Below are 15,798 nucleotides of genomic sequence, written 5' to 3'. Positions count from 1 at the left end.
GTTAACATGGAGATGGTCTGACCTGCAGCTGCCAACCCCAACCCGACTGCGAATCTACAGAACCAAATCAACATCCGGGTCAGTGGATCCGTAGTCCAGCTGCATTACAACCAACTGTATCAGGCTTTACAAGAGGTCAATGTTTATTAGCGTCAGTTGCGTTGTCTGGATGTACAGGGGTCTTTTATTAATGGATGGAGCTGATTGTCATGTGTTGCGATGTCTGATGTGGTGGCATGCTCCGGACACAGCTGAATGGCACAGGAAGAACAGGAATAATGTTACAACCAAGACACAGTCATGTATGATCATCACTACTGTGGTAATGACTCACAGCCAGAACATGAATTGTGCTCTTCATGTAAAAGGAAAGGAGGTCTTCCTTCTGCCCACTCTGTTTAATGAGGAGTCCAGACGGACAGTTGCATTGCATATTTTAACTTGTCGGAAATGTATACGCAATGAGACTTCTCCTCTCCCTGCGCAACTAGCCAGAAGAGAGCTATGAGTTTGCTCCTCCTCCTGCAGGTTGATACAGACAGAAGGGAGCTATGAGTCTGCTCCTCCTCCTGCAGGGTGATACATATAGAAGGAGCTATGAGTCTGCTCCTCCCCCTGCAGGGTGATACATATAGAAGGAGCTATGAGTCTGCCCCTCCTGCTGCAGGGTGATACATATAGAAGGAGCTATAAGTCTGCTCCTCCTCCTGCAGGGTGATACATATAGAAGGAGCTATGAGTTTGCTCCTCCTCCTGCAGGTTGATACAGACAGAAGGGAGCTATGAGTCTGCTCCTCCTCCTGCAGGGTGATACATATAGAAGGAGCTATGAGTCTGCTCCTCCCCCTGCAGGGTGATACATATAGAAGGAGCTATGAGTCTGCCTCCTCCCTGCAGGGTGATACATATAGAAGGAGCTATGAGTCTGCCCCTCCTCCTGCAGGGTGATACATATAGAAGGAGCTATGAGTCTGCCCCTCCTCCTGCAGGGTGATACATATAGAAGGAGCTATGAGTCTGCCCTCCTCCTGCAGGGTGATACATATAGAAGGGAGCTATGAGTCTGCCCCTCCTCCTGCAGGGTGATACATATAAAGGAGCTATGAGTCTGCCCCTCCTCCTGCAGGGTGATACATATAGAAGGAGCTATGAGTCTGCCCCTCCTCCTGCAGGGTGATACATATACAGAAGGAGCTATGAGTCTGCCCCTCCTCCTGCAGGGTGATACATATAGAAGGAGCTATGAGTCTGCCCCTCCTCCTGCAGGGTGATACATATAGAAGGAGCTATGAGTCTGCCTCCTCCTCCTGCAGGGTGATACATAATAGAAGGAGCTATGAGTCTGCCCCTCCTCCTGCAGGGTGATACATACTAGAAGGGAGCTATGAGTCTGCCCCTCCTCCTGCAGGGTGATACATATAGAAGGAGCTATGACTCTGCTCCTCCTCCTGCAGGGTGATACATATAGAAGGAGCTATGAGTCTGCTCCTCCTCCTGCAGGGTGATACATATAGAAGGAGCTATGAGTCTGCTCCTCCTCCTGCAGGGTGATGCGCTATAAGTCTGCCCCCTCCCCCTGCAGGGTGATACAGACAGAAGGGAGCTATGAGTCCTTTTAGAGAGAAAATCAGGAATAAGGAATATGAGCGCCATGAATCAGCCCTTCTTTAAATCTTTTTCATGCTAGTACCAGTTTAGTTGTGTTATCTCTGCCCCTCCCCTTGCAGGGTGACATGAAGTAATGCTTATATTGACCCCATAGTACTAAGCAGGCAGCTGTTTTTCCTTCCATTATTGCTGGCTAAATGTACTCCTCCCGCTCTCTCAGCACTGCCAGAGTGGGGGACCATGCACCAGGCGAGCGTAATTTCATATGTCCTATGACCTCAGTCGTTGAGGACATTTAGAGGATTCTTCCAAAATACGGAGGGGAGGTCCTCACGCTCGGGAATCTTTCTTTATGTTGGGTTTGTTGCCAAGAATCTGGTCTATCTCCATTATGATCTGAGGCGTTATCTGTGAGAGAACCTGGAAATGGAGAAGTGGGAAATAAAGCAAAAGAAGTCAATGAGTCATATGAAGAACTTGCACTTTGAGTTCCTCCTGGATCCTGAATGAAACTTGTCACACGTTTGGCTGATATCGATCTAATTTAGCTTTGGTATCTGGTAGGAAAAAAGGCTGGAGTCTAGACAACGCAGAAGTGATCTGCATGCATATTGAACTCTTAGTCCGTAGTGAGTGGTACAGCTGTACTCTAGTAGATCGTATTATTAAGGGGTTGTCTCATCTCAGATATTGATGGTAGATCACTAGGAAGTGGCACCCGCACCAATCTCCAAACCGTGCCTTCCAAAGTAAGTAGAGAAGACCGAGCAAGCATGGCCACACTCCAATCACCCCCATTAGAGTTCCAAAAATAAATGGAAAAAACTGATGCAAATGAGCTCTAAACAAGCTCTGCCTCTAATGCCATCAGATGTAAGGAAGCTATTCTATAAGTCAGTGTTCAACCCTTTAAATAGGCCTTGAGACATGACTCTGATATTAAATAAGCCAGCACCTCATCTGCAGACAGCCGTTTTGGGTGATTGCCCCTCATCAGTGCAGAGCAAAGAGTACTGGCTTAACTGGGTGAGAGGCTAAGTCAGGATTTGTGGGGTACTATCTCTCCTTGGTGAGAGAGAGCCACTGATGAAGGGCAATCACCCTGAAACAGCTGTTTGCATTTGAGGTGCTGGCTTATTTAATATCCGAGTTATGACTCAAGGCCCATTTAAAGGGTCGAGCATTGACTTATAGGATAGCTGCCTCACATCTGGTGGTATCAGAGGCAGAGCTTATTTGCATCCCTCTCTTTCCAGAATTTCAGAGGAACATGTATGGCCCACAAGTCTCCTCACGCCAACTAAGAGCACTTAATTGGAATCCAGCTTTTATTATTATATGCTCGTGTTTTTACAATATTTTGTAAGTACAATAAAGTGCTGGGTATTTGATGAAACCTGCGGAGCTTCTCTATGTTGTGCTCTTTTTCTGGTTGAATACAGGAAATTAGAGCAAAGACTCTGGTGGACACTGTATTTATTGAACTAGTGATTGACTACGTTCTAAAAAAACTTTTCACGTACTTTCGATCGTCTGAACCTGTCTTGTCTGAATGAGAGCAGCGGTTCTGATTATATTTTAAAAGTGAGTACACCCCTAAGTGAAAATGGCCAAATTGTGCCTAATTAGCCATTTTCCCTCCCCGGTGTATTGTAACTCATTAGTGTTACAAGGTCTCAGGTGTAAATGGGGAGCAGGTGTGTTAAATTTGGTGTTATCGCTCTTACACTGGTCACTGGAAGTTCAACATGGCTCCTCATGGCAAAGAACTCTCTGAGGATCTGAATAAAAGAATTGTTGCTCTACATAATGATGGCCGAGGCTATAAGAAAACTGCCAACACCCTGAAACTGAGCTGCAGTACTGGTGGTTTAACAGGACAGGTTTCATTACGAACAGGCCTCGCCATGGTCGACCAAATAAGTTGAGTGCACTTGCTCAGCATCATATCCAGAGGTTATATGAGTGCTGCCAGTATTACCGCACAGGTTACAGGGGTGTGGGGTCAGCCGGTCAGTGCTCAGACCATACGCTGCACAGTACATCAAATTGGTCTGCATGGCTGTCGTCCCGGAAGGAAGACTCTTCTAAAGATGATGCACAAGAAAGCCCACAAGCAGTTTGCTGAAGACAAGCAGGACATGGGTTACTGGAACCATGTCCTCTTGTCTGATGAGACCAAGATAAACTTATTTGGTTCAGATGGTGTCCAGTGTGCATGGCGGCAACCTGGAGAGGAGTACAAAGACAAGTGTGTCTGGGGCTGCATGAGTGCTGCTGGCTGTGGGAAGCTACAGTTCATTGAGGGAACCATGAATGCCAATATGTACTATGCCATAATGAAGCAGAGCATGATCCCCTCCCTTCAGAAACTGGGCCGCAGGGCGATATTCTAACATGAGAACTACCCCAAACACACCTCCAAGACGACCACTGCCTTACTAAAAAAAACTGAGGGTAAAGTTTCTGGAGTGGCCCAGAATGTCTCTAGACCTAAACCATATTAAGCATCTCTGCGGCATCCTCAAACAGAAGATGGAGGAGCACAAGGTCTCTAATATCCACTAGCTCTGTGATGTCGTCTTGGAAGAGGATTCCAGTGACAACCTGTTAAACTCTAGTGAACTCCATGCCCAAGAGAGTTAAGGCAGTGCTGGAAAATAATGGTGGCCACAAAAAATATTGACACTTTGGGCACAATTTGGCCTTTTTCACTTAGGGGTGTACTCACTTTTGTTGCCAGCGGTTTAGACATTAATGGATGTGTTAAAGATAAAAAGAGGATCCCCCTGCGCTCCTATTGGATTGCTACGTGTCAGTCTGCCTGTATAAGGAGAACCTGCTGCTGGGTGTCTAAAAGGGAGCTACTGTTCTCCCTAATTTGATATATAAGAGGAAATTATATCACCAGTAGCGCTGGTGCACAATAACAATCAGCTAGTCCTTGGAGTTTGCACTGTTATCTAGTGCCAGTCTGAGTCACCAGGTAGTGTGCTGCTAGGATGGTAAAAATGGTTAGTCAATGGTTAGTGCTGCTATAGTCCCTACCCTCAGTACCTTGTTCGTTCTTTACTCCAAAGTGATCCCGCTGTCGATGCTCCACTGTGTTGCTTCTTCTGGGTTCTTTTTATACAGATGTTAATGTCCTTTTGAGATTGCGGCGCTCTTCTTGCTCTCCTGTCAAACGGCAGCGCGGCCCCGGCCGGAAGCACGCGCGGCGTGAGGGAGCTTGTACTGGTGCGAGTATATTGGGGAAACCTGCCTGCGGTGACGTCACCTGGTGCGAGTATATTGGCCTCCGTAGGACAAAAGACCGTAACCTACGCGTTTCAGAGCCAAAGCGGGCTCCTTCGTCAGGGTTCACGAAGGAGCCCGCTTTGGCTCTGAAACGCGTAGGTTATGGTCTTTTGTCCTACGGAGGCCACTATACTCGCACCAGGTGACGTCACCGCAGGCAGGTTTCCCGGGTACCGGATCAAGCTCCCTCACGCCGCGCGTGCTTCCGGCCGGGGCCGCGCTGCCGTTTGACAGGAGAGCAAGAAGAGCGCCGCAATCTCAAAAGGACATTAACATCTGTATAAAAAGAACCCAGAAGAAGCAACACAGTGGAGCATCAACAGCGGGATCACTTTGGAGTAAAGAACGAACAAGGTACTGAGGGTAGGGACTATAGCAGCACTAACCATTGACTAACCATTTTTACCATCCTAGCAGCACACTACCTGGTGACTCAGACTGGCACTAGATAACAGTGCAAACTCCAAGGACTAGCTGATTGTTATTGTGCACCAGCACTTGTGTCTTTTATCACCTACTGGTGATATAATTTCCTCTTATTAATGGATGTGTGTTGAGTTATTTTGCGGGCACACCAAATTTACACTATTATACAAGCTGTACACTGACAACTTTACATCATTGTATCAAAGTGTCATATTTTCAGTGTTGTCCCATGAAAATATTTCCAAAAATCTAAGGGGGGGACTTTTTTGAGATACTGTATGTGCTGTGCGCGCTCCATTCACCACTAGGGGACTTCCAAGAGCAGCCAAACATGCTTGCTTGGCTTTTTTTGTAGCTCCCATAGCAGTGAAGAGACAGCACTCACGTACCTATCTGACTTTGATGGCATAACCTAGTGATATAAATAGACCGGATACACAGAGCACTAGGCCTGAAACCCTCTGACCCTGCCCGACCACGGGACATTATATGTCGGATCCACTTTTACAAAGAGAAAGAGGCTATTCTCAGAGCCGCCAGGGCAGCCACCATGTCTTTTGACTGTATCATTTTGCCGGACCTCGCCCGGCGCACCCTGATGCTGCGGAAGGCCACAAAACCTCTCCTGAGCACCTTGCGAGATAACGCTATCAACTACAGATGGGGTTTCCCGTTCCAACTGATTGTCAAAAGGAGGGGAAGTCAGCGGTTTTCAGATCTCCGGCGGACCTCCTGAAGCTCCTGTCCACCTTTCATCTCCCAATGATGGACTTACCTGACTGGCCCCACGAGCCAACTGTGCCTCCCGCCCAGAGACGAGAAACTTGGCAGATAGCGAACCCGAAGCCACAGAGGTCATCTACAGTTGTGGCCAAAAGTTTTGAGAACGACACAAATATTAGTTTTCACAAAGTTTGCAGCTAAACTGCTTTTAGATCTTTGTTTCAGTTGTTTCTGTGAGGTAGTGAAATATAATTACACGCACTTCATACGTTTCAAAGGCTTTTATCGACAATTACATGACATTTATGCAAAGAGTCAGTATTTGCAGTGTTGGCCCTTCTTTTTCAGGACCTCTGCAATTCGGCATGCTCTCAATCAACTTCTGGGCCAATTCCTGACTGATAGCAACCCATTCTTTCATAATCACTTCTTGGAGTTTGTCAGAATTAGTGGGTTTTTGTTTGTCCACCCGCCTCTTGAGGATTGACCACAAGTTCTCAATGGGATTAAGATCTGGGGAGTTTCCAGGACATGGACCCAAAATGTCAACGTTTTGGTCCCCAAGCCACTTAGTTATCACTTTTGCCTTATGGCACGGTGCTCCATCGTTCTGGAAAATGCATTGTTCTTCACCAAACTGTTGTTGGAGGGTGTTTTGGTACCATTCTTTATTCATGGCCGTGTTTTTGGGCAAAATTGTGAGTGAGCCCACTCCCTTGGATGAGAAGCAACCCCACACATGAATGGTCTCAGGATGCTTTACTGTTGGCATGACACAGGACTGATGGTAGCGCTCACCTTTTCTTCTCCGGACAAGCCTTTTTCCTGATGCCCCAAACAATCGGAAAGAGGCTTCATCGGAAAATATGACTTTGCCCCAGTCCTCAGCAGTCCATTCACCATATTTTCTGCAGAAGATCAATCTGTCCCTGATGTTTTTTTTTTGAGAGAAGTGGCTTCTTTGCTGCCCTTCTTGACACCAGGCCATCTTCCAAAAGTCTTCGCCTCACTGTGCGTGCAGATGCGCTCACACCTGCCTGCTGCCATTCCTGAGCAAGCTCTGCACTGGTGGCACTCCGATCTCGCAGCTGAATCCTCTTTAGGAGACGATCCTGGCGCTTGCTGGACTTTCTTGGACGCCCTGAAGCCTTCTTAACAAGAATTGAACCTCTTTCCTTGAAGTTCTTGATGATCCTATAAATTGTTGATTGAGGTGCAATCTTAGTAGACACAATATCCTTGCCTGTGAAGCCATTTTTATGCAATGCAATGATGGCTGCACGCGTTTCTTTGCAGGTCACCATGGTTAACAATGGAAGAACAATGATTTCAAGCATCACCCTCCTTTTAACAGGTCAAGTCTGTCATTTTAACCCAATCAGCCTGACATAATGATCTCAAGCCTTGTGCTCATCAACATTCTCATCTGAGTTAACAAGACGATTACTGAAATGATCTCAGCAGATCCTTTAATGACAGCAATGAAATGCAGTGGAAGTTTTTTTTTGGGATTAAGTTAATTTTCATGGCAAAGAAGGACTACGCAATTCATCTGATCACTCTTCATAACATTCTCAAGTATATGCAAATTGCTATTATAAAAACTTAAGCAGCTACTTTTCCAATTTCCAATATTTATGTAATTCTCAAAACTTTTGACCACGACTGTAGACGACTCCAAAAACCTGCGGACTGAGGTCACCGATCCTATGCGGGACATGATGTCCCATGTTCGTACATTCTATCGCTTCATTTTATTACCGCTCTTTTCTGTATTCTGCTCTGTTCACTTTTAAAATATGCTTCTATTTTATGACCGAAGACAAGTAAGGCCGCTCGCTGACCCTTGGCCTCTTCACCTCCCACATAGGGTTTGCGACACCTAGTGTCGACTGTGGCTTTTGTCTCCACTTAGTTTAACTGAGCCTCATTTGGCTCGCTCCCATAGGAGCTTGTCTACGTGCCCTCACCTTCCCTCGCGTCACCCTAGTGTTTCTCTCCTTTCTGACCCCCCTCTTAGCTCAGAATTACCTCTTATCGCGCCTAGTTATCTGGGCATACTGTTGTACTTCACAATGTCCCACCTCTCCTTCTGTTCTTACAATGCTAGAGGCCTCAATAAGCCAGAGAAAAGAAGTCAGATCCTATACCGCTTCCACCGCAAGCGCATGTTAGTTATGTTCGAGGAAACCCATTTTAGGGCCCAATCGATACCCAAATGTACACATGGCTACTACAACACTTGGTATCATAGTCCTCACCCTACAAAAAAGGCATCCATTGCTTTTCATAAAAGCTTTCGGCCAGTGGTACTTTCCTCTGATATTGATCACAAAGGGCGATATGTTTTCCTAAAGCTGTCCGTGGATCTCTCAGTATACACGGTTGCTAACGTCTATTTTCCCAATCAGGGGCAGGTTTCCTTGGGTACGATAGTGCTCAGACGTCTCTCAAGCTTCGCAGATGGTTCCCCTATCATACTCCGAGGCGACTTCAACATGGTGTTGGACCCTTCCCTGGACTCCTCTACCGGTAAGTCCTCGATCTCCCTAGTGTCCCACAACAGGTTTAAGGCCAACCTGGCATCGCTCCGCCTGGTTGATCTATGGAGGGTGCTGCATCCGGGGTTAGGGACTACAGCTTCCATTCTCAAGCTCATAACAGCTATGGCAGGCTAGATTATCTGTTTATCTCACACCAGCTCTTGGATTCTGGGCCCCGATGCTCTATGGATGGCTTCCTGTGGTTTGATCACGCCCCAGTATGTGGCCTCCTGAGCCCGTCACCACTGGGACGCCGCTCGTTTACCTGGAGGCTAAATGATAATTTGCTTAACGATCTGGTCTGTTTATCGGACATCCGCTCCGCTATTGCGGACTTCATTCAAATCCGCCAGATGGATAGTGGAGAGACACTAAACAAAACTTCCCCTTCATATCAGCTTAAAGCTGGTTTATCTTCGACCCGTTAACAAATCCTTCGGATTTTCAATCAAAAATCGCTTTGTGTGCGAGACCGGATCAAATACGGCTTCTTCGAATACGGCAATAAATGTGGAAAATGGTGAGCAAGGGCCTTACATCCCCAATTGCCCCTCACCCATAGTGTCTTCTATAAACTCACACACCGGAGGCCGGGTTCGTGCCCCGTCAGATATCACCTCTGAATTTAGGGCCTACTATGAGAAGCTCTATAATTTTAATACCGGGAGAGGCTGTGAATCAGACTCAGGCTTAACTGAAATGCAGCAATACTTGCAGAAATTCGGCCCAGCACGCATCTCGGACTCTGCAGCCTCAGACCTGGAAGATGATTTTGCGGCTCCCAAACTTTTATACGTTATTAAAGATCTCAAAACGGGGAAAAGCCCAGGACCTGATTGCCTGACCCCTCGTTTTTATAAGTTACTGGGTGAAGTCCTGTCACGTGTTCTATTACGGGCATTGAATCATATTTCCAGATCCAACCCCTTTCCCCGCCAAACCTTTAGTGCCCATATCACAGTGATCCCTAAGCCAGGAAAGGACCTATGCGCAAGTTATCGACCGATATCCCTACTTAATGTAGATCAGAAAATGTATGCGAAGCTGCTGGCCCTGAGATTGCATCCATATACTGTATACCCAGCTGCGTTCACAGGGAACAAGTCGGATTCATCCCCGGCAGGGAGGCGCTAGATAATACTCTGAAATCGATTGGTATTATTTACAAGGCGAGACAATCCACGACACCGTTGTGTCTTCTCTCAGTCGACGCTGAGAAGGCATTCGATAGGGTGAATTGGCAGTTTCTCTCTAGAACATTAGAGCATATAGGATTGGGATCTAAGATGATAGGTAGGATTGTGGCGCTCTATACCTCCCCTTCGGCCCAGGTACGAGTCAACGGAATGCTCTCCAGCCCCTTTGAGATACGAAATGGGACACGTCAGGGCTGCCCTCTCTCCCCTTACAGGTGGGACGTACCAAGCATAAGCTGTCTCTGTTTGCGGATTACCTCCTCCAGTATTTGTCCTCCCCGAGAGTGGGTCTACCCTCGGTCCTCCGTGAATTTGAAACATTTGGTCACCTTAGTAACTTCAAGGTGAACGTGCAAAAATCCGAAATCCTGAATGTTACTCTTCCGCAGCGGGAGGTTACCCATATCAGAGACATCTTCTCGTTCCGTTGGGCTACACCCGCCATCAAACACCTAGGAATTTACCTACCAGCCAATCCAGCACACCTATACAAACTAAACTATAAACCTATCATCAGCGCTATTACCACCAGTCTGCAGTGGTGGTCTCCCCTCCATATTTCGTGGTTTGGGAGGATTAACGCTCTTAAGATGGACATCCTTCCCAAGCTTTTATACTTGTTTCAGATGGTCCCGTGTGTCCTACCACAAATGTTTTTTAGTCAGATTCGCAAGCTAGCCTCACAATTTATATTTACATGGGTTGGGTCCAGAGCCAGGCTTAGTTACGCTATCTTATCTTGCCCCAAAACCATGGAAGGAGCAGGCTTGTCCAATTTTAGTTCTTATTATAGAGCTGCGATAGCAAACTGTGTCCTAGATCTTTTCCATAACCGGGAAAGGAAACTATGGGTGGAGATGGTCCACGAACTAGACCCTTCCCTAGCAACTGGTATTTTTTGGTTGCCGCAAACATACCAGAGACAATTACTCGATCCCAAACATCCATCCCTCCTTCATATGCTTGCTAAATCCTGGGTTAATTCGTGCATCCAAACTCAATCTGATCACGGCCTATGGCCCTTTAACGGTTCTTAACAACTGTCCTAATCTGCCGGCAGGCTATTGGGCACCTACTGTCCTTTCACGCCACTTCTTCACCCTTGATCAGGATACGAGATCGCTTCGGGAACACTGGTATACGCCCTGTGGCTGACCTATCACACTTACTACCAAGATCCCCAGGGTAATGGTTTCTCTACTTCCAGCTCCACAACTTCCTCCACTCCCTGGCCCCCGGATCGCAGGCGTCAGCCCGCTTTACTGACTTTGAGAAGCTATTCCTAGCGGATTCTTGTCCGGGCATGCTATCTCTCTAGTATACGGCTTGTTGGGCACTGGGGAGATTGGAGACGGGCCACTCAAGTCTCAAATTGCAGATGCTAAGTTTGCGACTGATTAGGAGAGGGAATTGAACACCTCATTATCTGATGATCAGTGGAAAAGAGCACTCCTGTACACGCACAAGTCCATTGTCTCTTGTCGACTACAGGAACTTAACTATAAGATACTTACGAGATGGTACAGAACTCCAGTGAAGGTCCACCGATTCTATCCTTCGGTTCCTGACACGTGCCGACGCTGTAACTCAGCGGTGAGCACCATGCTTCATATATGGTGGGAGTGCCCAGGAGTCTCCTCTTTATGGTCAGACGTCTTTTCCCTAAACAATGCTCTATATCACCCTAACGTTACACCCTCACCATTGATTGCCTTACTGTCCATATATCCGGGGCGCTTAGAATCTTTGTACAGGCCATGAGGCAAATTATCCCCCGCAGATGGAGGTCCACGGACAGCTTGCAGAGAATAACCTGGATCTCAGCCCTGGACATCCTAGTTCGTATGGAAGAGCTTGGGTCAGAATCCCATAACCAGATACAGATTTTCTCACGCTCTTGGGAGCCATGGTTCCAATTTCGGAACTCATCCCGTTTTGCAAACTGGTTGGCTACTGGTAGTACTGAGACTCATAGCTCCTGAACTGTGATACCATGGTTACTTGGTAGTGCAGAACATCCTCAGCTTCACCAGCTACTGTTCTCTGGCCTCTCCCCCCCCCCCCCCCCTCTGATTTTGTGAGTCTGCTATCCCTGGTTCCATACAGCTGGTAAATTGAACAGCACTACACTACTCATACAATATACTTGTTACTGAATCCAGACTTCCCTCCCTTGCCCCCTAGTCTGTCCCCCCCCCTATGTCTTTGTGTATTTGTTATCCCCGGTTTCAGACAGCCGGTAAACATACAAGCCTATTGTGTATGTCTAGTCCCCCGTGTTAATCCACCAACTTATTGATTGTTAAGATATTATATCATTAATCCTTCATCTCACTGATTCTCAATGATAAAATGAATGTGAAACCTTTCAGGCTATGTTGTAAACTTTATTATGCCATTGTTTCAATAAACAAAGATTGAACCATAACCTAGTGATATATCATCAATGTCTGAGATAGGGCAAGCCGTTTAATTGTTTGGTGGGAAGAGAGGTTGGTGCACAAGTCAAAGTTTCTTACCATTTCTGGAAGACTGGAGATGGCATACATTCATTTCATATGATAGGCGGATAAGAAATACCAAGTATCTATAGATGAAGAATGGAAATTACACTACATGTCAATCTTGGACATTCTTCAGCTCTGGCTACTTGGTATTTACTATCATAATTATATGTCATATGTAGTAGATGATAAATCTACTACTGTCCACCAGGGACTTGGTAGTTCCTGAAAACCAAGTGAAGCTGTGCTCCACTTTCTGCTGTTATCCCAAAACAGCATCAAATGCCTTGAAATGCCACTCAGCCAATCACAGATGGATCATCGATGCATTCACAGCCACTTCCTGCTTTGTCAGGACTTGAGCAGGAAGTTGAGCACAGTAAGAACCCGTGCACCATCAAAACAGTAGCAGCATGGGCTCGGGGAGGTGAGTATAAGCTTTTATCCCTTTTTTAACCAGTTGATGGCCATGGGACCTCTTTTTGATTGTTCTGCAATACCCCTTTAATGTTAAACTCTAAGGCAATTTTAGTCAATGGGCCTACAAACACAGGATCTCACCTGGATGGAGCCCAAATTCTCAATAAGCTGATCACAATTGGAGACACCCAGAAGCACAGAACTGACTCCCTCGCTGCGCAGGCACCATGCTAGAAGAAGAAGAGGCTTTGTCATAATCAAGTTAGAACGCATAACTGTCTGGTCTGCTCTTGAAGACATTGTCTATGACTATAGGTTCGACCATCTATAATGTGGACACATTTCTCATCTTTATTGCCAGCCCAAGGCAATGTATTCTACTGCACTTTCCCACATTGCTATTAAGTGGCCACACTACTATATAAGTCCTATATAAACTAAGGTGCAGGGTCTTCTCCTACCTATGGCCAGCTGGGTGACTGTGCAGTGAAGGCGCTCAGCGATGGGATGCAGATCCTTCACCTTTAAGTGCTGTTTTTTTCCTTCTTCACTCACTGCTTTTTCTTTCAGCCAATGATATCCCTGCAAAGAATACAGGAAGCATTAAGACACAGTTACGGAGTGTTATCTGCTAGTGTAGCACAACTTGATTTCATATCAAACTTAGAGTCCCTGCACTTTCATACAATTTCATTTAATAGAGAATGGTGTAAATAGCTAATTTCTAAATCACTTCATTTAAAAAATCTTCCTGCATCCATGTGAAAAAAGCTGTAAAGTCATGGCCACTAGGGGTCTCACTTCCACCTAAGTTGCAGTCCACTGCCTGTTGTCAAGGCAAGATCAGTCCGTGATAACAGAGACCGAGAAGATGGTTCACAGGAAATGGGTGTGTGTCAGAGCTAGCTGAAATCCTGAGCCTGATAAAAACAACTGTTTCTATACAGCTTCTGAAGAGTATAGGAGCCTCCTGTGTGTCTGTAAGTGTGATTTATCCCTCCTTATCTGTTCTGTAAGCTCTGGAGCTGAAAGGAAAGTGGGAAGTAAGGAAAAGGATGTCACGGCAGTACAGTGCTGGACACTCCCTGCTTCTGAGTGAAATGCATCTAGCTGTGCTGCGGAAACAGGTAATATGTCTGAAAGAGACATTAGGTAAGCCCAAGCATAACTGGCCCTTCACAGTTATGACTGTACAAAGAAGCACAGCCATTATGCAAACAATTTTTATTTATTTTTTTGAAGATTGGGAACTGGCACATGTGCAATCCACAAAACCAGTACATACCTAACAAAGAGCTGATCATTAATGTCCAGGATGTAAGACATTTTCATAGATTTTTTGCTTAATGGTTTATTGTTTTACGTACAAATATATTTTAATATTGATAGTCAGCCAAAAAATATCAATGTTAAGGGGGAACCAGGTTGTCAGTCTTCCACCAGTACACCCTGTGGTCAACTTATCTTTGGAAATTGTCCATAATGGGGAGGCCCTGTAAGTCTACGGTGTCATAGTCTTACCTTGAAGGAAGCTCTAGATTTTTCGGGAATAGTGTCCGCATATTTGCCAGTAATCATGCCACATGCTAATGGAGACCAGGTCATGGAGCCAACACCTGGTGAAAACAAGAGTGAAACAAATCCAAAGCGTTGGTGATGTCACCACGAACTGTGGATTGGAAGTCGTCTAGAATTTAACTCTCACCAATCTTATGATACAGCTCAGGGAGTTGAGTCTCTACTTTTTCACGCTGGAAGAGGTGATACTCAGCTTGTTCACACACAGGAGGGATGAGGTTAAACTGGCGGGCCACAGAATAGGCCTCCTGGTAACACAAAGGTAAGAGTGACTAAAACGACATAGTAACCCACGTCCCTCGTTTTCCAGTTTCTCCACCACTTTACTCCTTAATGACAAATGGTGGATATATCCCTCGATGAGCAGGTGCTAATTCCCAGAGCACCACCTGTATCCGTCATGAAGGCCATTTTGTTGTTTTTTCCCCATCCCCCCACAGAATAAAGTTGAAGCGGTTGGCCCATCTCAGACCTCAGTGTAATCGCTGGGATATGCCGTCAATGTCAGATATGGGGCCCTGAAGTCAAGAAGAGCATACTGCCAGCTTGCCCCCCATTCACTGCTATGGGATTTCCAAAAATTGTTGGTGATTTGAGGGTGGCTGCGTTTGCGCAGTGTGCTTTCTTTCAGTTTGGGGACATGTCCTGAAGATAGGAGAAACTCACAGAGATGGGACCCACACCTATCTGACATGGTATCAATGTCTGCGATGGGCCAACCCCTTTAACAGGTTATTTTTACCAAATAGTAGTTGGCAAAAATGCAGTTGCTGGAAGTTTTTATTGCATTTCCAACCCCCCACCCCCAATACAAAATAAATGATATGTACCCGGAAATGGTGACATTGAAAAATAAAACTCATTCCCAGAAAGCCATGAAAATGTAAAAAAAAAAGTATGGAATGCGACAGTGAAAAAACAAAAAAATGACTTGGAAGTTAGACAACCTCTTTAATGACCATGTGTTTTTTTTAAGATAACTCCCTCTCTTCACTCTGCAGAACCTGTTATGGTAAGCAAACTTACCTGCTTTCTGATGCTCTGTTCCGGCTCTGTGGGTCCACTACTGTCTACACTGTGTCTTAGTTTTCACATAATGGAAATGACTGGCTGCCGCAGCGAAGTGTCCCCCAAGCAGCACTTGTTCATGACAGAGGTTTACATTTGGGGAACAAAACAGTGAAGACAGTGGTGGACCTATAGACCTAGAACCAAGCATCAAGGAGGAGTATTCATCTCTTTAATGTTCAAACAATCTCTTTAAGGTTCACTACATCTCAAAATACAACAACCTGTCGTAGTTCACCATATCCGGCCTAGCTGGACACTGCCACACACCTCTGGACCCCTTCGACTATAATTGCATATGTCTGGTTTCCGGGTTTTGGTGCGTGTAGCGTTATTTTTTTTGCCCATTTCAAACCCGGCACTCATGCTGGAAACTGAACGCATCCAATGATAGCCTTTGGGATCTGGCGGGGAACGGCTAGATCCAGTGAACTC

At 46.0% G+C, this 15,798-nt stretch overlaps 1 protein-coding gene across 1 annotated transcript in view; it reads right to left on the bottom strand.

Moving 5' to 3' along the window:
• Positions 1 to 1,532: 1,532 nt before the first annotated feature.
• Positions 1,533 to 15,798, bottom strand: part of KCNAB3 (potassium voltage-gated channel subfamily A regulatory beta subunit 3) — a 68,663-nt gene continuing 54,397 nt past the window's right edge. Inside the window, exons 11-15 of the mRNA XM_044282733.1 lie at positions 14,423 to 14,543; positions 14,239 to 14,333; positions 13,179 to 13,299; positions 12,859 to 12,947; positions 1,533 to 2,028 (exon numbers count right to left, since the gene is read on the bottom strand). Of these exons, the coding sequence (XP_044138668.1) occupies positions 1,939 to 2,028; positions 12,859 to 12,947; positions 13,179 to 13,299; positions 14,239 to 14,333; positions 14,423 to 14,543 (516 nt within the window). The 3' untranslated portion in view covers positions 1,533 to 1,938. The remainder of the gene's footprint in view (positions 2,029 to 12,858; positions 12,948 to 13,178; positions 13,300 to 14,238; positions 14,334 to 14,422; positions 14,544 to 15,798) is intronic.

Source organism: Bufo gargarizans, chromosome 2 (genome assembly GCF_014858855.1).
Source record: "Bufo gargarizans isolate SCDJY-AF-19 chromosome 2, ASM1485885v1, whole genome shotgun sequence".
NCBI lineage: Eukaryota > Metazoa > Chordata > Amphibia > Anura > Bufonidae > Bufo > Bufo gargarizans.
This window is presented reverse-complemented; position numbering and strand designations above follow the sequence as displayed.